The 25,216-nt window shown below is 42.1% G+C and overlaps 1 protein-coding gene across 6 annotated transcripts in view; it reads left to right on the top strand.

Moving 5' to 3' along the window:
- LEF1 (lymphoid enhancer binding factor 1) overlaps positions 1-25,216 on the top strand; it is a 106,790-nt gene that overhangs the window by 58,732 nt on the left and 22,842 nt on the right. For 3 of the 6 annotated variants that reach the window (XM_074950724.1, XM_074950726.1, XM_074950725.1), the window contains exons 5-10: positions 3,307-3,439; positions 8,294-8,384; positions 11,426-11,509; positions 13,308-13,430; positions 14,543-14,705; positions 23,871-23,978. In XM_074950724.1, the coding sequence (XP_074806825.1) occupies positions 3,307-3,439; positions 8,294-8,384; positions 11,426-11,509; positions 13,308-13,430; positions 14,543-14,705; positions 23,871-23,978 (702 nt within the window). The remainder of the gene's footprint in view (positions 1-3,306; positions 3,440-8,293; positions 8,385-11,425; positions 11,510-13,307; positions 13,431-14,542; positions 14,706-23,870; positions 23,979-25,216) is intronic. The other 3 variants (XM_074950729.1, XM_074950727.1, XM_074950728.1) reach the window with 1 other exon arrangement.

Raw genomic sequence — 25,216 nt, 5'->3', positions numbered from 1 at the left:
TCCTTGTCTCCTAACCACTCCCCGGGACACTACCGCTTATCTAACCCCCCCCCCCCCCCCGTCTCCTGATCACTGTCCCCTGATCACCATCCCCTGACTGCCCCTCGGGATCCCTTGCCCCATATCCAACCTCCCGACCCCCTTACCATGATGCTCAAAGCAGCATGTCTGGCAGCCGCGCCCCCCGGCCAGAGCTAGACATGCTGCCACTCTGCCCTGCAGGAGCGCGCAGCCCCGCTGCCAAGAGTGCTGCCCGCGCAGTAGTGTGGCTGCGCGGGGGGGACAACGGGGGAGGGGCTGGGGACTAGCCTCCCTGGCCAGGAGCTCAGGGGCTGGGCAGGACAGTCCACGGGCCATAGTTTGCCCACCTCTGATCTGTGGGGGTCTCAAACACCGCCACTACCAGAAATGCAACTTCTGGTAAGCAGTGACTTGAAGGGGTGTCTATGCATGGATCAGCCAATTAAGATCACTTTTTGACCTGGTACTTCTGGGAATGTAAGACTTCTAAGAGTATCCATTGATTCTTATTTTCTGTTCATTGGTAGAGCTGGATGGAGAGGTCTAGAGAGAATTCCTCTGTTCTTAGGATGGTAATGGCACAAGCAGTGGTAATAAAGTTCCCATCCCCACAGTCCCATCACCAAAGTGTCTGGTCCCTCATATACAAGGTACGATCTCTAGGGATGAGTGGATTGTTCAGTAGTCTGTCCATTCAGTCCTTGGGGGCTTTGCCATCCATGCCGGCTAATGTTTTTTTGGTGTAAACATCTATCCAGTAGGAAGTGGACTGATGCCACCATTCCTCTTACAGAAGCTACTGAGTGCTGCCCTCACTGCTCTTGAGAGGGGGCTCGGTAAACAACCTGCTCTGCCTGTTCCAAGCACTTAAAAGCAGCAGGTGGCAGGCACGCTGGATAACCTGATGTCTATGGTGTGTGAAGTAAGATGTTTAAATAAGTCACCAGGACACTGAAGACCGAGAGGATAGAAGGAAGGGCTAACTAAAAGCATAAATGGATAATATCTAAAACTAATTCGTGAGTAACCCTGCTACTGTGGAACATGCAGACTAATTATACTCAACTGGTACAAAAGGTTAGTTACCAAACTTGAACAATCAATACTGCCTAACTGATGCGTGTGACGTCAGCGCATCTACAGACCTACAATACACTGACTATTGTAGCTAAAGTAACTGCTGATTGGAGAGTCAATGCACGAATCTTGCAGCTAAAGACTGAGACATGATTTGCAAATCATCTGAAATTTGGCACCTATTTTATTTAATTTATACAAAAAGGAGGGATGAACAGCAGTCTGAGCGATCACCTTTAGAACTGAACTCCTCATATTATTGAAAATTCATATTGCTTCTATTATTTGGTTATAAAAATGGACCTAATGCTTGTTGGCTTTAAAACACCTACTAGCGCTGCTTTCTCTCTCCATCTTGCAAAATATAAGACAAGGCCAAAGCTTAAATTAAAATCCTGAGGTTCTTATCTCCTTCCCACAGGAAAGCAAATCTGTGCTGAAAACCGTAAAATTAAGAGGAGAGCAAGGATAGCATAATTTAGCAAAATATCATGGCACTAGATTCTGAGCTATATGACTGGAGGGATAGGTCAGACATTAAGAAGATACTGCCTTCTAATGCAAGTTCCTTAAGGTGGTGCTCTGAAAACAAGGAAAGCAGAAAATACTGCACTGGTTCCCAGCCACACTCCTGCATGCACTTTTATCAGCCTTTTTTTAAATTTAGTTATCCACTTACCACTTCTCATTCTAGAAGTCTAAACAAATCCTTGATTTATGCTTTTAAATATAGTCCTAAAATCTATTATTATGCCAGGATTTGAGAATTAGGATTCAAATAAAATTCATTTCAAGGGGCTCTTAATTTTTTTCTCTTAATTACAAATATTTGGCAGTTAGTGTCCTTGCTGAGCTTTAAGAGCATTTTTGTCTGACTTTCTTCGTTTTTAATTAAAAACCTCTGTTTGTGGCATAATTATTTTTGCAGAGGGGCAGCAGACTGAATTCTGGGGTAGAAATGATGAGTAATCTATCTGTTACATACTGGAATTACTATAGCATAGTCCTGCTATGAGAAACGAGGAATGAGGATTTAAAATATAGGAAAACAGGTAACGTGCACATAAGTCCCCAAAACAGTTGTTTTCTAGTTTTGTGTTTTTTGTAAGGAGTTGGGGATAATGTTGGGCTGTGAGAAGAATTACTGCTGGTGGTGTTTCTTTAGCTTCAGGGCACTCCTGCATGTATCAGGCAAACACTTTTGTTTTTAATGGCTGTGTCTAATTTGTAGAAAATATCAAATATAAGTGTTTTGTTTTATATCTGTGGGGTCCCCCCCCAACACCCAGTTGGGAGCATAACATAACAATACTGGTCTTCAGGCATTTTTAGCACTTTTCTGTTCTTAGAAACTTAGTAAATAGTACCAGACCCCTGCTGCTTAGGTTGACACCCTTCTCCAGAAACTGAGCTGGTATGTTTTGCTCATAAGCAACCTAGTTTGTTAAAGGGACACTGTCAACTCCTTATACCCTAAATTACTCTCATGTGGGGGACTGTTCTGTTCCCTGCTATGAACTGAAATATGTATTTAAAATTTCCTGACTCTTTTGGGGGAAGTGGGGGTAGGGCAGAAGGAAGGAGATGATACCCCAGCAGTGTTGGAAATTTTCAACAGTATAGCACCGTATTAATGCATAAGAACCAGACAGTGACTTCAAACAAAAATGACACTGATCAGACTGGTTTCACTGTTCAAGGCCAAAGAAATGCAAACTGTAATTGGTGGTGTAGAGCTTTCCTGTAATTTCATTTCTGCTGTGTAAGTTGGTCCTATTCTGGTACTATGTGGACTGCTTGGCCTCTGCTTGCCCTCCTACTAGTCAGCTCCTCCTCTTGCTTCTTCCCACTCCACTTGGCCTCCCAAGAGCAGCTGCAGCTGTCTCTCTAACCATAGCCACTTCCTGGCTGTTGCTTCAGCACCCTCTCTATCTGGTCCACCCCAACAGTCTTCAGGCTGCCACTACAAGCTTGACTGTCATGTCTCATCCCCCTCAAAAGCACTCTGCCCCAGCAGGTAAGATTCCATGCTTTGTATGTTCAGGAGCAAGGAGGTTAAATATGGTTAGTAATACAAATAAGAATCTTTTAAAAACAAGTTTCCGTGAGTGTCTGCTCCCCCGCCCCCCCCCGCCCCCCCCCCCCAAATAAAACCTGTTAGAGAATTGAGAATTATTACTAATGCTGCTTGTTTTTACTCTCTTGCAGTCAAATAAGGTTCCAGTGGTGCAGCCTTCCCATGCGGTTCACCCTCTCACGCCACTTATCACTTACAGCGACGAGCACTTTTCACCAGGGTCACACCCTTCACACATCCCCTCAGATGTCAACTCAAAACAAGGTGAGGCTACTTCTAACAACTAAAGGAAAGCACAAGAAACAACTGTGAATGCTGTTTTTGGAGCTCAAGTACCCTGGAGCCCGCCAACATATCAAAGGATCTATTGTAAATCCTGGTTTTGAGGGTCTCATAATTTAGCAAAATATCTTCCTCTGAAATTTGACATGTAACATGTTAGTGTGGGACAGCTATTCTTGCGTCATATAAATGTCTTGGCTGTTTAAAGTTGGATGATAATGCACATTTTTACCACTTTTTGCCTTATTTTGCTCATAAAAATATTTTAAAATGATTTAAAAAAAATTTAGTCCTTGGCGCCCCCTGTTGTGCCCAGGTATTGCAGTATACAGGCATAATAGGAAATGTCAGTGATTTGAGACCCAGGAAGGTGAGTTGAATTCTATATTTAAAACCTTAAGTTCCTTCTTTTGTCAAACTTGTATTTCATGTCCTTATTTCCTTCACGCATTTCATCATATTCCAAAATGTAGTGCCATGTAAGAGGAAGGTTCTCTGTTCCCTTTCTCTCCTTATTGCCACTACCTTAATAGAGTAGTGGTCTGTAAAATATATGTGTAGTTTTCAGAACACACAATTTGAGGCAATGTAAGTATAACAGAATCTTAGGCGTGTAGTTGAACTGTGCATCTTAAGATGTCAACTCTTTCTCTGTGCACGTAAAACATTCAAAACCAAATAGTTTTGTAAGTTATCTCCTGGATGCAGTGGCCATTGAACAGATTTACAGTTTGCTGGGCAGCTTTGTCCTGCAATACATAAACATGCCACTGAATGCAATTTGTGGGGCTTCACTGAAAGACTAGAGAAGATCCACAAACCTTGATTGAAACCAGGTGTGGTGCTGGTTTTGCCTAAAACCGTGTGGGTCTTGATTGATTTAGTCTCATGGTTCAACTGCACCTAAAACGTGGTGTGGGAGTGCACTAACCTGGTTTGAGACAGGTCATGAGAAGTGAAGATGCTCAGAATGCGATGGAGATGAGTGGATTTGAGATCAAGGAAACAAGCTCCCAATGAGATCCCCAAGAGGGGAGATGAGGGGTGTCTGGTGTGGTGAGGGCAGGGGATTGGCAAGGACAAGGAAGGAGCACGCGAGGTGGGTAGAAGCTGGACACAGAGGCACAATGATGAACAAGTTAAGATAGGGAGAGTGGAGGCGTGATCCAGAGCAGAAGATAGGTAAAGAAGAACAGAGGGTTCAGGAGCCAGGGTAGCTGAGTAGATGGAGCAACGGAGGCATAGATATAACGGATTCTATGATTATGAAAACAGGTAGTTAGGAGGCTGTAGAAAAGTCTCTTGCTTCCCTTGGATGTTAGGGTAGCCAGTACCACTGGAGAAGAGAAAGCAGAGCTCCTGGCCCTCCATAGAGGGCCTGCTCAGAGGCTGCTCCCTTGGGTCTGTGATGGTCATGGTCTATACTGGGGAAACAAAGGCAGAAGACTTGGCTTTGTGATGGGACAGGTGGAAGCTGGCTCAGGTTGTGTAGGGATCTGGCTATGTGGATAATCTATAGGCTGAATTGTTGCACCCCTTGGTTTCAGTACTCTTGTATATGCCTGGAGGACTGCCAAGCTGCACAGCTAGAATGTGAAGGTCCATTGAGTTCTGGTTTGTCTGGATTGGGGTCCTGGTGCAAGCCCATTTCTAGAAAAATGGTTGAGTACTTGTCAGTATTGTCCATTTGAGGGATGTTTTCTAAACTCATCCATGTATCCCTTGTTGTGTGCTCATTGTCCTTCCTATGCCAACAATATCAATGGACTGTATCCAAGAACCAGTCACACTCCTGTGTGATTTCTGTTCAACTCCTAAAAGTCTAGCCTGTGAGATAGTCAGAACTTAAGTATTGGGGCAACTAAGTATAGACCAGTGTACTACTCCAGCTCCTTTTACATGGACAATAGTACTGACTCTGTTGGCCTTGTGAGTCTTTACCTTCTGCATTCATGCCCAGAGAGCAATATGTATATGAATTAATTCCTCAGGGACTTTCAACCAAATTACTCCGTCCCATTGCTCTGATGCGCCCCCCTCCCCCATGACACTGACATTTTATCCCTTATCTCAGAGAGTTGTCAGCCTGTGGTGGCTCATTGGGTGCACAGCACTGAAATGGCATGGTAACTCAGAAGATGTTGCGACTTCAGCCAGGATTTGCTTTTCATTTGCACTTCTGTACTACAGTTATTTTCCTCTTGTCCCCACCATAGGCCCTAGCTCAGAGTCCTCCCTTATTTATTTTGGTTCCTTCTGTTGTTGTCCGTCCTTTCTCCCTACTTGCCAGATCTCTCTTGCCCTTAACACAAGGCATAGATCCTATTCTCACTGAACTGGGGGATGTTGCAGTGCTCATGCCTCTGATGAGCAGATGAGAGGTTGCTGGAGGTGGGAATGAATGAGAAGGCTGGAGGCCTTTGAGGTGACACATTCCACGGTTTTAGTCAAACTAGGTTTCCCAGTTTAAACACTATCCGTGCACCAGAACCTAGTAAAATGTAGAATGACCAGATGTCCCCAGTAAACTTCAAGAATGTTTGCTGCTATATGCTTCCATTGGTGTTTGTGTCATACCTCCTGGTTACTTTTTGATCTAAGGACTCGATAAAATGAGTTGCTCATTTCAGATCCTAGTTTCTGGGTATCCTCTGCTCAGAGCTCTGCTAGACCTTGGCATCTGGCTGTGGGACTTGGTGTGTCTCTGGCAATGGAGGTGTGTTGCTCAGCAAACCGTTGGCTCTTGCTACGCTCTTCTTTTAAGGTGCCTTGTATTATGAATTCTGGGAACATGTGGTACAGAATTGGCAAGAGTTGTGCTGGCTTTGAACTGGTTTTGCCACACCCAAATCATTCTTAACTAAAGGCAGAGATTTTAATGGTTGCCATTGAGCTTTGTTGTGTTCCTGAAGAAATGACTAACATGTAGTATTTCTTCTCAGTTTTCATGCATGTGCAGCCTGACTTTAAAGTGAATCATCTGGGAATTGAGGGTTAGTAAATAGTTACAAAACTCTTACTCTTTGCTATGTGTTTATTCACATGCACAAGGCATTGTCCAAGGAGAGCAGTCCTTCCTTTTTGCCGTCCCTTCATATGACGACAAGGGGTCCCTCAAACTGTCAGTAAATGTCACACAAATAACCGAAAGTACCACTTTCACACGGTATGTAGTCAGCCTGTGCATTTTACTGCCATACAGCAAGTGATCAACATGTTTTATACTGAAGCTGTAGTCCTTAAAGGGCTGAATAGCTTGGACCAGGAGTAACTCATGTATGTTAGCTCAATAAGGGCAATCCAATCGCATGTTTCGGGGCTTGGGGAAGGAATAGCACCAGCCCCTTATGTAAAATTGAACAATTTGATTGTACACAATATAGTGGTCTCTTATTCCTTGGGAGTACTGGGGATTGGCCATTGCCAGAGGCGAGACACTGGGCTTGTTTTCACTCAGTATGGCAATTCATGTTATAGAATCTGTAAAAGGGAGATGGAGTACTCTGGGAATAAGCCAAATGAAATTTCTCTTCTGTCAGCCATCACTTTTCCTGTAACCATGAATTTAACACAGATGAATTTTCAGTTTCTGGTCTTAAATTGTTCATTTCAGCTCCAACTGAAATCTCAAAACTGAGAGAGTAGCAGCAACACCATTAGGGTGACATTTTTGCCATCCTCACCCCCTCCCCCAATACAATTTTAAGATTTCTAACCTACCCTTTTAAATCCCTTAATCTTAAACTGATTTTTTAAATCTCCATTTATGGTCAAAATATCAACATTAAGAGTCTCAAAGTAAAGATCACAATGTTCCATCTTTCACCTTTAGAGTGTCCCTATATAAATATTTAATATAGAATTTAAAGTAGCTGATTTAACATGTGAAGTTAAATTTGCAATTCTTGCTGTTCCAAACCCCTCCTCCTCCTGAAACACATTTTAAATAAACCAATGTCTCTCTGGCCTCTAACCATAATTCCTTCTCTCCTTGGAGCATGAGTTTTAGGTAAAACATGAAAACCACAGACCCAGTTGGGACTAGGATTAGCTTTAATCTTGAGGTGATTTTTACAGTTGTAGGATTTTGTATTCTGGGGAATGTGAACTGATGGATCACTTCTCATGGGACTCTTATTTTTTTCCATGAAACACTACCAGTGCAACTCAGATTGACCTTGGAGCCCACAGGAGTCAACTTGATGAAGAGCTTAGTTGGAGCTGGAGTGACAATCAGAAGCCAAATGAATCATATCAAGTGTGACCATTACAGGCCTGAAAATGCTTCTTAATTAACTACTGATCCTCTGTGGTAGCAAGTTTCCAAAATCTGTAAATTCATAAGGGAACCAGTGAAAAATGTACAAGTAACAATTTACCTCAGCTGTTAGCTCTGGTGTGCTGCCTGTTTGAAAATGCTTTGTTTTTCTTGTTTCATTTGGCTCTTCAGAACACTTGCTCAAGACTCTGTCAGTAGTTTCAGTGCAACACTTCAGAGATGAAGTATTGCTAAAACATATCCATACATTTTTTAGATCTCATGGTGGCCGCATTCATAGTCATGTTTGTTTTTTCCCTCCTTCCACTTTACTTTTGCCACAAGGTTTTTTTTTTCTTTTTAATCCTGACCCTAGTCGAGGATGCAAGCTCTATTTATTATTCTAAAGGCTGGAATTAATGGTGTTTTCTTCTAATACTAACCAAAAATGAAGCTAGACTTTCTTGTATAGAACAACAGTTTTTTACTGTGATGTTCACCATGTTAGTTTTGTATTATAGCATTAATCACCACATTTTCACTCAAATACCAAACTTCTTATTCATACTCTCTGACAGGCATGTCCAGACATCCTCCAGCTCCTGATATCCCTACCTTCTATCCCTTGTCTCCTGGTGGTGTAGGACAGATAACGCCACCTCTTGGCTGGTAAGATCCTCTTGCTGCTGCTTAGACATATGTTCACACACATCCGCTCTAGGATTATTGAATTAATTGTAGAATTTATGAACTAAGAAAAACATTACTACAGTGAGAGAAGTGACTATTTTATTTTAGCTTGAAAGATCAAAAATGTTGATCTTTGAAATAAATTGGATCTGTTTTTTAACGTGCAGAAATTGAAATACATAGATTTCACTTTGAAGTGAGAATAGTTCTTATGGCTCACACTTATGGCTCTTGGCATTTGGTAGGATTGCAGAAAAACAGGTCTCAAGGAACTAAAGATCAATATTTTTAACAACCCAAAATTGCAATGACTTGTAACAAACTTTCAAGTACGGATTTTTTTTAACTGAAAACTGCACCAAAATAGAGAACAAACTTTATATTACATTCCTTACAGAAACGGTAAGATTTGAGATAAGTACGCAGTTACTGGAGAGTTCATATATTTTGTTAATTTTTAACACTAGCAGTATAAGGATCCTACTCCCATGCTCACAGTAGGATTCCTTCAGGAGCTAGTATTTACGTATAGTGTCTCCCATCACAGGATGATCAATAATGCTTGACACTTACTGTCTGAGAATCTCCAAGCATTTTAGAATGGATAACAAATATATATAGTTATAGGAGGACAAACTGAATGCAGAGGGGTTAAGTGAATTAGAATCCCACGCCTTATCACTCAATTCTGTGCCCTACCTAATTAGGGCGACCTGGTGTCCTGATTTTATAGGGACAGTCCTGATTTTGGGGGTCTTTTTCTTATATAGGCTCCTATTATCCCCCACCCCATCCCGATTTTTCATACTTGCTGTCTGGTCACCCTATACCTAATGGTAAGTATTATCATCCCAATTTTAGGTTGAGGGGAAACCAACATACATTTCAGACCAGAATATGCAAGGTGCTGAGCAGCCTCTCAACTTAAGGAGCGTGTCTTGTTTATCTTAACCAAATGAAGATTGAGGAGAAATGATTGCTCTAAATTCATCAGAGGGATAAAACAGCAGGGAAAGAGTCTTTAAATTAAGGTCCAAAGTTGGAACAAGAACAAATGGATATAATTAGCCATCAAGAAGTTTAGACTAGAAATTTAGGTTTCTGGTGGTCAGAGGAATGAAATTCTGGAACAGCCCTCCAAGGGGGGCAAAAATACATAACGTGTTTTAAGACTGAGCTTGATAAGTTTATAGAGGGGATGGTATGATGATTGCTTATAGTGGCAAATATCTCCAATGGCCAGAAATAGGACACTAGATGGGGAGGGCTCTGAGTTACTATGGAGAATTCTTTCTCAGGTGTTTGGTGGGTCTCACCCACATGCTCAAGGTCCAATTGACTGCCATATTTAGAGTTGGGAAAGAATTTCCCTCCAGATCAGATTGGCAGAGAGTCAGGGAGTCTTTCACCATCCTTGGCAGCATGGGGCACAAGTCACTGGCTGGCTTGAACTAGAGTAGAGTAAATGGTGGATTCTCTGAAACTTGCAGTCTTTAAATCAAGATTTGAGGATTTAAGTAACTCAGCCAGAGGTTATGGGTCTACTGCAGGAGTGGCTGGGCAAGGTTCTGTGGTCTGCAGTGTGCAAGAGGTAAGGTGAGACTAGATGATCATGATGGTCCCTTCTGGACGTAAAGTCTGACTCTGAGCTCTGGGCCTTGTGGAATCAGGACAAAAATCACTTGCTGAAAGCCACATAGTAAGTTAATAGCAAAGACAGAGCACCTGATTTCCAGTTTAATGTTCACTGGTCTCGAGACTGAGCCGCTGCCTCCACCACTACCAGATGATTTCTAGTGGTCCTTTTGCCAGCTTTGGTTAAGTGACAACACTTCTTCTGAATAGTTTCTTGATCCAGAAAGTGGGAGGGTGTGGAAGGGAGGAAGGAAACTGAAAGGAGAAGGAAGAAAAGGAGAGACTAGCTAATTGTCAGATTTGGAAATCTATTCAGCAGTGCTCGCTCATACCTGAACATATTCCACAGTCCGTTATGCTCTGCCTCCTTCCAGCTCAATTCTGTGCTGCAGCATTACTGAGATTTCTACCACTTTTTTTTTTTCTGGTTTTGAGCACTGTTCTCCACCCCACCCCCCAACACACACGCTCACTTGAAGTGTGAAAACTGTTATCCTGAGCATTATAAATACTAGCAGCTTTGGAAATCCCAGTTTTAACACTAAATCTGTCTATCAATAAGTGTTTGAATAGAATTGATTGTGCTTAGTCTTTCAAAGCTGGATCAATTATTCTGTCTGAACTTCGTTACTTAAGTGCATTAATCCTTGTTCAAGAGTTGCATCAACACCAACTGGAAGTAAAGATGATGTGAACTAAGCAGAAAAAGTTCAAAGTGTTTTGAAGCATTAATTGGTGATAGAATTCCATATAGAGAGACAATATCTTTTAAGAAATTCTAAAGAATGGAGGGATTTCAAATGAGCTGGTTTTAGTCACTTGATTGCGCAAAAACAAAAAAGAGCCTTAAGCCCAAGTGACTAAAATGTACTTTCATTTTATTTATATTTTATTAATAAATATAAAGTTTTCTTTAGCTTCTTAAAAGTGCTGACAACTTGTGACATGTTATACAAGATGCAAAATGAAGACAGTCCTGCGGTTTCAAAGATTCCCCCCCCCCCCCCAAAAAACTCTCCAAATAGTTCTGTGGGACTCACTGTAAATACACTAACAGTGGGCCAGATTCTGGTACTCGTACATTGATTGCTTTGGGACTACTGTTACACAGGAGTTGAGGGTACTGGAATCTGGCCCAATGACTTAAAATTAGGCAATGGTTTGGTTTTTTTTTTTTAAACAAAACCTAGATAATGAATATCTTTTCAGTGGGCGAGAGAGAAATCTTATTCAGTGCAAGCATGTAGACACCCATGAGCTACAGAATACATGGCAGATAACTGTTTATGCTACCATGCTGAGTTCCCATCAAGTGCTTGTGACTCTAGGGTATCTTTTAATACAATATCATATTATTGATGGGTTCCTTTCTTCTGTGACCTCAGGCAAGGTCAGCCTGTATATCCCATCTCGAGTGGATTCAGGCAGCCATACCCATCCTCACTCTCAGTCGACCCTTCCATGTCCAGGTAGGTGTAGGAGGTGAATGACTGAATGGGGAGTAACTGCTGGCATTAAAGGGCAAGTTGCTCTTCTGCTTGCATCTTGGTCTGCCTTTGCTTACTTTTCAGTCAGCGAAAAATGTATGTATAATTTTTATTTAAAATGTTTGTGTATGTACAGTTTGCCTGGATCCCACACTAGTCTCATTCAGCATTTTCCTGACAGTCAGTGAAGTATTGACATTAGAAACACTTACGAACTGTGTTAACCGTTAATCAAACCATTTAATATAAAATGGGCATTATTGTTAGACACACTATATTAGGAAATACCCAAGATTTTATTCTTCAAATATGAAACCAGGCAAAACTTCTCATTCTAGTTTGAATTATGTAATTACACTCTTAAATAGTTCAAATTGGGTAGTGTGCCATGTGGAAATATGCAGAACTACTCCCAAGTTGGAATTTCTTAGCCCAGAGCTATTAGAAGGAAAGGGATGCCAACAAGCTGTAAATACACACACTGTCTGTACTGGTGTGTGAATCAGGCACTATGTTTGCATATTAGTGCAAGCAAGCAAGCAATGCTAACTGAGACTTGGCCATGCCAAACTCCAAATCTTCTCTGTGTAATGCTTTTGCACTCTGGAAAGATGCCTTACACATCCTGTGCTTGGTGTACACAAGGTTGCAATGTCCCATCTCTGCATTTTGCTTTGCTTTCACACTGGGATTTGGATTGTCCACTTAAGTGGTGGTCTCCTCGCAACTTTTTATATGGGTTTCTCTGTTTAATTACTCTTCCTCTACTCCTTTTCAGGTAAACTACAAGCATGTCTCAGTCAGGGTATCCAAGAGGAAAACAGCTACTCTCCCCACAACAAACTTTGCCCCTTCCCAACCTCATTCTGTTGGGTTACTACGTTCTCTTGTGCAAATCACTGTAGCATAAGCTTTAACACTAACAAATGCAGTAAACTGCTCTCTTTTTGGGCTTGATCCTGCAAGTACTGACCACTTGGGACGGCAATCCAGCAAGCTACTGAAGCACGTGCTTGCTTTGACAGCAGTGAAACTATTTCGCATGCTCAAAGATAAGCATGTGCTTAAGTGCATTGCTTGACTGGAGTCAGAATGCTCAGCACTTCTAGGAGCGCACCCCTGATTAAGAGGATGATTTTTTTTCTTCTGCCTTGACATAATGAAAGGGAAAGAAATCTAGTTCTGGAAGAACCAGTTGGTTTTTCCTTCCAGAATACCAGATTTGCATTCAGAGTTAAAAGATTAGCGCAGAGTGTTGGAGAAGTAGGGTTATAGGGGAAATGATCTTGGACCCTTACATGTTTACTTTAAAATGTTTTGAAAAGCAAAAGGTTCAAAACTAAATACAGACGTACCTATGGGGTTTTTTTTAAAGGACTCTTCTCTTCCTTTTTGCTCCCCCCCCCCCCCCCCCCCGCATGGCAGTTCCCTCCTTTGTTGGCTGGTGATGGATATTTTCAGTATTTATATGCTGCTGTGGAAATGCACTTTTTGGTTAAGGGAATGTGTATTTTTATTGATGTCTAGTGCAACAATAGATATGTTGCACCTCCTTGTGCACATTGCCATCTCTTTATCTGAGAGGTAATAAAATAACTTCTTCAGTCCAAAATGTTGGCCTATTTTGAATAAGCTTAGATACAATGCATGAATCTTTGCTAACTAATTTTTACATCTTCTTCGTTGCAAGCTCTGTAGTGTTCTACTGCTAAAGTACAAGTTTTGGATATGCAGCCTGTTCTTCCTATTGTTACAGACTCTCTACTTGATTTGTTTTTAGGTTTTCACATCATATGATTCCTGGTCCTCCAGGCCCTCACACAACTGGAATCCCTCACCCAGCTATTGTAACACCTCAAGTCAAACAAGAACATCCACACACTGACAGCGACTTAATGCATGTGTGAGTCTGCCTCTCTGTGCTAGCCCTTAAATCCTGAAGTGTTTGCAGATTAATAGTTAAAAGGAGAGCTGAGAAATAAAAAACAAAACAAGTGTCCTTCATGGTCACTCTGAATTATGATTCTGTAAAAGTTTACCATAACTAAAGTGGGGAGTGGATGGCTCATGGGAGCACTATTGATATGAAGCCTTTATTTCTCGGCCACTCCCTCGAATGTTATCTAAGGTGGTAGCTGCCGAAAGCTGTTTTGTCATTTGGTGGCTTATCTGAAGCTAGTGAGCTGATAGTCAGTTTCTAGTGCAAATGTGTTGACTGTAAAAACCACCACTATACTTTGGCATTCTTTTTAGCAGAAGAACACAAAGGGCTCAAGAAATAAATGGGCAAGGAGACTGAGCTACCTTTTCACCCCTAAAGATGGCCTTCCGGAGCACTGTGGAAACATGTTGGCAGAGTGTTTGTTTCATGGATAAATAAAGTACAATTTCATTCATCGTCAAGGACTGCCAATCCAACACTCTCCTCCTTGAGCACTAAATTCAGTTCTAAATACAGAATACAGTAGAACCTCAGTTACGAACACCTCAGGAATGGAGGTTGTTCATAACTCTGAACAAAATATTACGGTTGTTCTTTCAAAAGTTTACAACTGAACATTGACTTAATTCAGCTTTGAAACTTTACTAGGCAGAAGAAAAATGCTGTTTTTAGCCATTTTAATTTAAATGCAACAACCCAGAAACCATTTCCTTGCCTCATCAAAACTTTTATTAAACTTTCCCTTTTATTTTTTAGTACTTTAACACAGTAGTGTACAGTATTTGCTTTTCCTTTCTTCATCTTCCTCATCTTCCTCTTCCGCCTTCCATCTCCATCATTTCTCGTTCCAAATGAAGCATGTAGTTGACCAGTCAGTTCATAACTCTGGTGTTCGTAACATTGAGATTCTACTGTAAGTTCGAAAGTTGCAGTAGTAGATAAAACACGAGCTCTCACACTTAACATACAGTAGCACATCCTTAATTTGAAACTGAAGCTTGGAAATATTCCTCTCAATAACTTTTAGGCTAAAGGTAAATAGATACTGTGTCTTTTCCCCCACCACGTTTTAGGAAGCCTCAGCACGAACAGAGAAAAGAGCAAGAGCCGAAAAGACCTCACATTAAAAAACCTCTGAATGCTTTTATGTTATACATGAAAGAAATGAGAGCAAACGTCGTAGCAGAGTGTACTCTGAAAGAGAGCGCAGCTATCAACCAGATTCTTGGCAGAAGGGTATGTACAGTAATATGTATATACTAGTAATTGGTGTATATTGCCTAAAAACCCTCTAAAAAGGCTAACTTCCTGGCTTGATGTGCTGACTAGAATACACGTATTAACATCGTTAGTAGAAGCAAGGATATGCAACTAAAAATAAAAACGGTCATCTTGGTTTCATGCAGGGGAGTTAGTCATATCATTAGACTTACCCCTCTCTTTTAGGTCCAGTGCTGCAATCAAAAAGTTGTGATTGTGTCTAATGTGTATGTTACCAAGGACTGTCTTAATATTTTACTAACTCCATCTTGGGAGTAAAAAGCAAGTGGAAAGAGACTTTTATTAGATTCAATTGATCTAAAAATAAATGCAGGTTCTAAGTAGGACCACAATCATAGAATCATAGAATATCAGGGTTGGAAGGGACCTCAGGAGGTCATCTAGTCCAACCCCCTGCTCAAAGCAGGACCAATCCCCAATTAAATCATCCCAGCCAGGGCTTTGTCAAGCCTGACCTTAAAAACTTCTAAGGAAGGAGATTCTACCACCTCCCTAGGTAACGCATTCCAGTGTTTCACCACCCTCCTAGTGAAAAAGTTTTTCCTAATATCCAACCTAAACCTCCCCCACTGCAACTTGAGACCATTACTCCTTGTCCTGTCATCTTCTACCACTGAGAATAGTCTAGAACCATCCTCTTTGGAACCACCTCTCAGGTAGTTGAAAGCTATCAAATCCCCCCTCATTCTTCTCTTCCGCAGACTAAACAATCCCAGTTCCCTCAGCCTCTCCTCATAAGTCATGTGTTCCAGACCCCTAATCATTTTTGTTGCCCTTCGCTGGACTCTCTCCAATTTATCCACATCCTTCTTGTAGTGTGGGGCCCAAAACTGGACACAGTACTCCAGATGAGGCCTCACCAATGTCGAATAGAGGGGAACGATCACGTCCCTCGATCTGCTCGCTATGCCTCTACTTATACATCCCAAAATGCCATTGGCCTTCTTGGCAACAAGGGCACACTGCTGACTCATATCCAGCTTCTCGTCCACTGTAACCCCTAGGTACTTTTCCGCAGAACTGCTGCCTAGCCATTCGGTCCCTAGTCTGTAGCTGTGCATTGGGTTCTTCCGTCCTAAGTGCAGGACCCTGCACTTATCCTTATTGAACCTCATCAGGTTTCTTTTGGCCCAATCCTCCAATTTGTCTAGGTCCCTCTGTATCCTATCTCTGCCCTCCAACGTATCTACTACTCCTCCCAGTTTAGTATCATCCGCAAATTTGCTAAGAGTGCAATCCACACCATCCTCCAGATCATTTATGAAGATATTGAACAAAACCGGCCCCAGGACCGACCCCTGGGGCACTCCACTTGACACTGGCTGCCAACTAGACATGGAGCCATTGATCACTACCCGTTGAGCCCGACAATCTAGCCACCTTTCTACCCACCTTATAGTACATTCATCCAGCCCATACTTCTTTAACTTGCTGACAAGAATACTGTGGGAGACAGTGTCAAAAGCTTTGCTAAAGTCAAGAAACAATACATCCACTGCTTTCCCTTCATCCACAGAATCAGTAATCTCATCATAGAAGGTGATTAGATTAGTCAGGCATGACCTTCCCTTGGTGAATCCATGCTGACTGTTCCTGATCACTTTCCTCTCGTGTAAGTGCTTCAGGATTGATTCCTTGAGGACCTGCTCCATGATTTTTCCGGGGACTGAGGTGAGGCTGACCGGCCTGTAGTTCCCAGGATCCTCCTTCTTCCCTTTTTTAAAGATTGGCACTACATTAGCCTTTTTCCAGTCATCTGGGACTTCCCCCGTTCGCCACGAGTTTTCAAAGATAATGGCCAATGGCTCTGCAATCACATCCGCCAATTCCTTTAGCACTCTCGGATGCAACTCGTCCGGCCCCATTGACTTGTGCATGTCCAGCTTTTCTAAATAGTCCCTAACCACCTCTATCTCCACAGAGGGCTGGCCATCTACTCCCCATGTTGTGATGCCCAGCACAGCAGTCTGGGAGCTGTCCTTGTTAGTGAAGACAGAGGCAAAAAAAGCATTGAGCACATTAGCTTTTTCCACATCCTCTGTCACTAGGTTGCCTCCCTCATTCAGTAAGGGGCCCACACTTTCCTTGGCTTTCTTCTTGTTGCCAACATACCTGAAGAAACCTTTCTTGTTACTCTTGACATCTCTTGCTAGCTGCAGCTCCAGGTGCGATTTGGCCCTCCTGATATCTTTCCTACATGCCCGAGCAATATTTTTATACTCTTCCCTGGTCATATGTCCAACCTTCCACTTCTTGTAAGCTTCTTTTTTATGTTTAAGATCCGCTAGGATTTCACCATTAAGCCAAGCTGGTCGCCTGCCGTATTTACTATTCTTTCGACTCATCGGGATGGTTTGTCCCTGTAATCTCAACAGGGATTCCTTGAAATACAGCCAGCTCTCCTGGACTCCTTTCTCCTTCATGTTAGTCCCCCAGGGGATCTTACCCATCAGTTTCCTGAGGGAGTCAAAGTCTGCTTTCCTGAAGTCCAGGGTCCGTATCCTGCTGCTTACCTTTCTTCCCTGTGTCAGGATCCTGAACTCGACCATCTCATGGTCACTGCCTCCCAGATTCCCATCCACTTTTGCTTCCCCCACTAATTCTTCCCTGTTTGTGAGCAGGAGGTCAAGAAAAGCTCCCCCCCTAGTTGGCTCGTCTAGCACTTGCACCAGGAAATTGTCCCCTACGCTTTCCAAAAACTTCCTGGATTGTCTATGCACCGCTGTATTGCTCTCCCAGCAAATATCAGGAAAATTAAAGTCACCCATGAGAACCAGGGCGTGCGATCTAGTAGCTTCTGCGAGTTGCCGGAAGAAAGCCTCATCCACCTCATCCCCCTGATCCGGTGGTCTATAGCAGACTCCCACCACTACATCACTCTTGTTGCTCACACTTCTAAACTTAATCCAGAGACACTCAGGTTTTTCTGCAGTTTCGTACCGGAGCTCTGAGCAATCCATCCCTAGGACTTGTCTACGCTTAAAATGCAGCAGCAGCATAGCTGAGGCTTCAGTGTAGACACTACCTGTGCTGAGAGGAGGGATGCTCCCATTGTTGTAGATAATCGTCAAGAGGTGGTAGCTAGGTTGACAGGAGGAATCTTTGCTGTCTACACCAGGGGTTGGGTTGGTTTACTGCATTGTTTGTGATGTGAATTTTTCACACCACTTTGTGATGTAGTTATACCAACCTATCTTCCTACTGTAGATCAGACCTTAGAACTATCCATGCCCAGCATGATTAAACTAGCCAAGGAGATATAGTGAAGCTGTGTTGCTTTGGTACCTTGCATTTTTACTTTACTTTAGAGATTATCAGATCAGAATACGTGCCAAGTAACGTGATTAAAATGCCTCTGTCTGTCTGTGCAAGTTCTAAGACTGCCAACAACAGTTTTTCTTTCTCTTCTGGGACTTCTTTAGTTTGAGCTGTGCGTGCCAGCTACCTAAAGCCCTTGGCTTTTAAAACAGAGTTTGGTGTCAATATGATTCCGGTTCTGTTTGTAAAGAATATTGTAAACTTTGCTTCCTGACTCCATCAAAGCATGCTTTATTTGATTATGATTATTCTTTTTTAATGTGGCCAGAAGATTGAAAATTCCCATTTGTGCTTTAACAAAGACTGAATAAGCTATTTTGTGTGCATCTTGAACATTTTCTTCCTCCCTTATGCAATACTTTAGATGTGAGAATTTCTGCAAATCCCCGTTTACGCAATTGCAGTCAACCTGTGTAACTTTTGTCCTCTCCCTGGAATATTCCTCTAAATACACAGTACTTGACATAAAAATTATTTAACCTTTATATGGTGGTGGCACCTAGAAGCCAACCAGGTTGGGGCCCCATTGTGCTACGTGCTGTAGAAATATACCGATTGTCTCCGCCCAAAGAAGGGGTAACATGTACCTTAATTCATTTCCTGGTATTTAGCGGCTTAAAATTAGCCACTCTTTATGTTCTGGAAGGGCACGAGGCACCACTAGGTAACCTTAACTCTACATTAATGAAGTTTTGGGGTATTTAATTTAATCTGGTTTATTTAAAACAATAATTTCTCTGCATCCCCATGTACCACTGCCCCTGGCTCCTTGGCAGTGATTAACCTGGCCACAGAATGAACTGGCTGCATGTTAATTCCTTCACTGCCCCTGCATCATCTCCTTGTTTCTCTGCCTGAGATTAGTGGAGCAGTTCACACATCTCTGAGCTGGCTGACCCCAGTTGTGTAAATGGGGATTTGAAGAAGCTCTGAACTATATGGGATTATGGTGGCACGGCTATGCTGGTGTACCCTTAGCCTTCTCAGATGCTGGCACACGGGGGGTCAGGGAAAGAAGGGATCATTTCCTGCCATTTCATCCTCCCCATTATGTGAGGTGTTCCCCGTCTGGCCCTCAGTTGTTGCCCAATTGATGGATCTGTGGATGGAAGGCATCTGCCCCCACTTCCCAGCTCAGCTAGGACAAGAGGAGAAGAGTGCGGGGGGGCGGGGTGGCACTTCAAACAAGAGGGGAAGATATGGAACTGACAGAGCCCCTGCCCCTAATCCCTGCCCACCCAATATCTCCCTATCACACCTCATCCTGCCTACATCTGCATCGTCTCCCCTTGATCTCCTTCTCTTGCCACCAATCCCCATTTATCTCTCTCCCCTTGCCAAAGCCCCAGAGCCCTGTCTCCTAATCTCCCCTCCCAATCTCTGCACACTCTTCACTGCTCCAACATCCCCGTGCTGCTCCATGAATTATACGACTTTGTAAAATGTTGGGTTTTTAGAAGGGATGAATCTTGGGAACAATGACCCCAAATTTGGACCACTAACACTACCCAGCACTCCCATGGGTCGCAGCAAATTTCAAGACCGTCGGAGTCTGTGTATGGGTTTTAGAGCCTGTAGAATCCACCTTAAAACAGAAAATGAAACAACTTTAACTATGTCTATAGCAGAGCTGTTTCTCTGCTATAACATGGCTACTTGTTCCCTCCAAATGAAGAAATCTGTTTAAACAGTGAAGTCTCTCATCACACCCTTCTCCTCCAGTCTAGTTTCTTCTTCTAGCTCTTCTCTCTAGTTTTACAACATTCATGTTATTCCTTTGAATACTTACAAAATGAAACTACCACGGTATCTCCTGTGCCTGGCAGTCTGACCACACACCCCTCCCCCTCTTCTTTGAATCACTTCATTGGCTGCCCCTTCTCCATCACAAACTCAAGTTTCTTGTTACTGCCTTCATGGCCCTGCCTAATGAGACTTGTTCTCCTCCTCTCCACTAATCATTCCAGCCTTGATGCTTCATTTTGTTTATCTCACAAATCTCAGAATCTTTTAATTCAGGCTACCCCACTAATCTCACTAATGTACCTCAAGACCTACTTTTAAGGTGTGTCAGCAGCTTTATGTGGCTCTTACTTTCTAACTAATCCACCCCACCCCATCTCCCTCAACGAAACAAAACAAACACAAAACCTATGCTGTGTGTGTGTGTGTGTGTGTGTGTGTGTGTGTGTGTGTGTGTGCGCGCGTACGTACATGTACCTTTTGAGTGTTTGTAACCTTAGGCCTGGTCTAAACTCAAGTTAGGTTGATCCAGGTACATCGCTCAGGGATATGAAAAATCCACACCCCAGAGTAACACAGTGAAGCCAACTAACCCCCGGTGTAGACAGTGCTAGGCCAATGGAAGAATTTTTCTGTCAACCTAGCTAGCTCTTCTTGGGAAGGTAGATTACCTGTGCTGATTGGAGAGCCCCTCCTGTTGGTGTAAGTAGTGTCTATGCTGAAATGCTGCAGCTGCACCACTCTAGTGTGTCAAGTGCAGATGAGCCCTTATTTGCTATCTCTCCTTCATCCCCTTTCATTGCCTTTTGTCAATTAAACACAGGGATGTGGTCTTTGTCTCAAAGAGCTTGTATTTTGACACCTTTGCAGGCTTTTGGGCATTCTGATGCTATTGTGGAACGGTGACCTCTTTGACAAACTCCTAGGTGCAAGTGGGAAGAGTTCCTATTCTCTGAGCCTCTCGAGAGTCTAGGTTTTAAGTTGTCAGCACTCTGGGATCAGTCAGAACTGTTAACTGTTGCACCCACCACAGGCAAATATTAGATATGTCTTCTGATTTAAAGAAAAAAAAAAGAAAGAAAAAAACCCATGAAAATTGCAGAATCTGACCAAATGCAGCTTTATGGGTCTTTCATGTTTACTCTGTAGCAGAATTATAATTTATCTACAGATTATGATGGCTCCTAATGCTTTTTTTTTCTTTTTTAAAGATCAGTATCAGATAATATAATAGGGCATTGTTATATGCCCATAAAAGCCAGGAAATGTAGCCTTAAGGCTGCAAATCTAGGCTATTATTATAGCCTTACTAGCATCATTATGCCTGCCCTCTCAACTCCCCCATCACACTTGGCATGACTTTGTGAATGAAGGTCTCTGTGCCAGCTCCAATGTGCATTCTGAACTCTGAATTCTTTTGATGTCCTGAGTTCTTTTTTTAGACCCTGAACTTAAATCCTTTATATTTTTATTTATTGACATATATAAAAATAAAAAATGAAACCTTAATTTGCATGTGTAGCTGACTTGCAAGAGATGTGATATGGGAGAACATCTCCTTTATGCAAAGGGGCCTCTGCACTTGTACAAGAAAATCTTCTGCAAGATTTTGAAGTCCAGGCTTTGTTGGATAGTCCAGGAGTCTGAACAATTAAGCCAATGAGAAATGAAACTTGTGCTGCTCTGCCACATCAGAAACAGTTACATGACCTTTAGGAACCGGTGACCCCAAAAAATAAAATGGAATTCCTCGTGCCACTGCACTTTCACCTCCTCATGTTACATGTAAACTTCCTACTAAGTTTTGAACAGAAAGATGAGCTTCTTTTATTAGAAAGATGTTTCTATTTTCATGGTCATATGGCAGCTATATTCAATGCATCATTTTGCTCTGAACAGCATAATCTTCCCAAAAATGTGTCTTGTCTTAAACACTTTCCTAAGGATTTTCACTTTCCGTGCATTGGAGCAGAAATGCCTAAACTGGCAGCTATTTGAGGTACTCTGACCTTTCTAGTCTAGCCTCTCTTTCTATTGAAAGCTGGCTGTCGTAGTTTGTGTCTGCCTGCTGCCTGAATGGCGTTCTTTGTGTGGAATTTGTTCCCTAGCTGTTACTTTCCTTTTACTGGGTGTCCCCAGATTGACTGACTGCTCAGATGTAAAAGACAAACATTATTTATTCTGGAGTAGTCAGTGCTCTTTGGATAGCATTGAGATACCATGCATTTAGCCTGGTAGAAAGCCATAAATAGGATAGATTGTTATGCTTTCAGCTACATATTGGAACTTGCTAAGTTAAACCCAAACCTTTACTGTGCATCTTAAACCTAAGTGTCAAAAAGAAAGACATTAAAAGGACATTGTTGACCTGAAATCCTAGTCCTTTGTTAAAAGTAGTTAATTTCAGGTGGGCACTCCTGCTTCTGAGTCTCCCTGCTAGTTTGTCACATCATTTATTTTTAAAAACAACTCTTCCATGTTGTGTGAAGAATCCAAACAAACAAGGGAAATGGCTCCTCTGGGGAAAACAGTGAACTTGACTCTGCACAAAAAAGTTATATAAACCCTTTAGTTCTGAAGTAGAAAAGGGTTGGACACTGACCCTGTTATCTGGCAGTGCCCCACCAACTATGCAGGTTAGATTTTAAATGTGGGTAATAACAAAGCATCCCTTTTTTGGCCTTTGGAAAATTCGCTAATGAAGCTAGGAAGATGAAAAGGAGAAATGTCCTTGTTCCAGTATTTTTAGAAACTTTTTTCTCTGCACCAAGGAGCCAGCAAAAGACTGGTTTAGTTTGCAGGGGGACAGGTCACAGGCAGAGCTGCAGATGCCACTATAATGCTGAATTGATGGTTACTAGGATGCAGTTGGGCTATCTGGTTGCCTTACTGGTGCAAACCTGCAAAAGTTAATTTTCTATATTACCATAGTGCCTAAGAGTCCTAATCATGGAACAGGATCCTACTGTGCTAGGCACTGTACAAATACCAAACAAAAAGTCCCTTCCCCAAATAGCTTCCGACGTTCTTTCTGTAACTTCATTTACCAGCCTTCAAGTTAGTCGCGCCTATAGGAATATGGATATATTAGTTGTTTTTAAACCTAAGACAGGAGGCTCTCTTGTATTGGAGCCTTACTTAGGCTCTCTCTCCACTGTGGAGAGTATGCTAGCATAGCTATGCCAGCATTCCCTTGTACCGTAGGCATATGTCCTGTATGCTGATGGGAGGGTTTTTTCCATAAATTTAGGAACATCGCCTCCCTGAATGAAGTTAGTTTTGCTGATGAAAGCATTCTCCCATTGACACAGCTGTGCCTGCACTGAAGGTTCGGTTGGCATAGCTGTGTCTGTCAGGAGTGTGGCTTTCCCCCCCAACCCTGGCCAACGTAGCTATCGCAACCTAACATCTGAGTGTAGACCAAGCCTTAGGCCTAGTCTTAACTTAAAAAAGACCAGTCTCTGTACGTTGCTTGGGGCTGTGAAAAAATTTGCACCAAGTGCTGGGGTTAGGTTGACCTAATCCCTGGAGTGGATGCAGCAAGGTTGTTGAAAAGTTCTTCCATTGACCTAGCGACTTCCTTTTGAGAGAGATTAACTACACTGATGAAAAAAACCCTTCTGTCAATTGTTAGAAACATCTACACTATGGTGCTACAACTGCAGAGTTTGACTGCTGCAGTGTAGATGTATCTTTAATGTTTGCACTCAGATATGTGAAATGGAGAAGATAGCATAAAGGAAAACTTATTTTTATTACCAGTACTGTGGACTTCTCACGTGATGGTGGGCAATCATGGCTCCCTGAATAGATTATATGGAGAATCCTGTAGTTGGCATAAACAAATTTTGTCCAGCTCCAGGCAGCTGACATTTATAATGCTGACAAATGTTCAAATGGTTGGGTAGGAAATGCAAGAGCTTGTGATAAGTAATGAATTTCTTCTCCACTTGCAGTGGAAAAGGACCAAAAAAGGGTCACAGAAACATTTGTTCATGAGACACATTGTTTGGGTATGATGTATTTCCTAATTTAACACTTTGTTTGTTTTATATCAAGTGGCATGCTCTCTCCCGTGAAGAACAAGCTAAATATTATGAACTAGCTCGGAAAGAAAGGCAGCTACATATGCAGCTTTACCCAGGCTGGTCTGCAAGAGATAACTATGTAAGTCATTCACTTGATGGATATTTTCAACTAGTGTTTCCTAACTGATTTTTACTGTGAAAGGCTCTGGGAGGTGGGGTGGTCAAGGACCATAAAAATTTAGCCTTGTATTTACTTTCCTTTAAGGAAATCTGCTTGCTTGTTGCATTAGTGCTTCTTACATCACAACAAATTAGTGTAGAACTGAGTGAGTGAAGTAGATATTTAATGTTTAAATAAATCTGAGATTGTCAAAAGAACCAAAGGGAGTTTGGGCACCTTAAGTCCCTTAGACTTCTCTGAAAATCCTAGCCTAAAATGACAATACATATAGATGTGAAGACCAAAACTTTAAACATCCAAGTTTGGAAAACTTTGTAGCCTTAATACTTTCTGACTGAGGCATTCTGTCTTGAAATGCATGAGCATGATGCCTCATATTTTTGTGAAAGAGGAAACTCAAAGTTCAACATGTAGAATTATTGCATTAAGATTTCCTCCCCCTCCCCAAGATTATCATATGTCCTATACAATTTCTTGTATTACTATGTATAGCCCTGTGAAAGTAACTCTCTTCAAATTTCACGTGCTGTTTTCCATTTGGTCTTGGCCGATGACTATCCAAAAATCTTCATCTTTTGAGAGAACTTCCACAGAGTGGCCACTTTTATAGGAGAACATAAAAATCCGTGTGTTTGCAGCAAACAGATCTTTATCTCAAATCTTAAAATTTTCCATTTCTCCAAAAATCCTAAATTATTTTGAAATACCAAATCAAGTTGTCACGAAGGTTTTCAGCATGTGAAGCCACCCTGAGTAAGATCCAAAGTGTAGGAAAAGACTTATTTTCAGTGTTTGATCGGATGGTCCTTTACTGTAACAGTGCCTTGGGTAGGAGAACCAGCACCTGTGTGAGGAAACGCTGGCAATAAACTAGTTACCCTAATACACTTGTCCTTTCAACCTGGGCAACTACAAGATATAGGGAAATTAGGTTTGATGTCCATCTCCAGTGCAGCACATCCAGATTAATGACTGTGTCGACATTATTTTCAACCCCAAATCAGAGCGTGCTGCTAGCCATTACATTCTGACAATGAGGCAGAAGTGCCATGTTGAGACTCTTGGGTATTCTGATACTGCAAATGAGGGCATTCCTGTTTTTGGTGTCACCAACTGTTTTGTGTAGTACTCGATCACGCTTCTCTGGGGGCATGCATATGATGGACACAGCATATGATACCGTATGCTCTTGGACG

Source organism: Natator depressus, chromosome 4 (assembly GCF_965152275.1).
Source record: "Natator depressus isolate rNatDep1 chromosome 4, rNatDep2.hap1, whole genome shotgun sequence".
NCBI lineage: Eukaryota > Metazoa > Chordata > Testudines > Cheloniidae > Natator > Natator depressus.
Note: the sequence above shows the minus strand (reverse complement) of the source record. Positions and strands in the feature narration are given on the sequence as shown.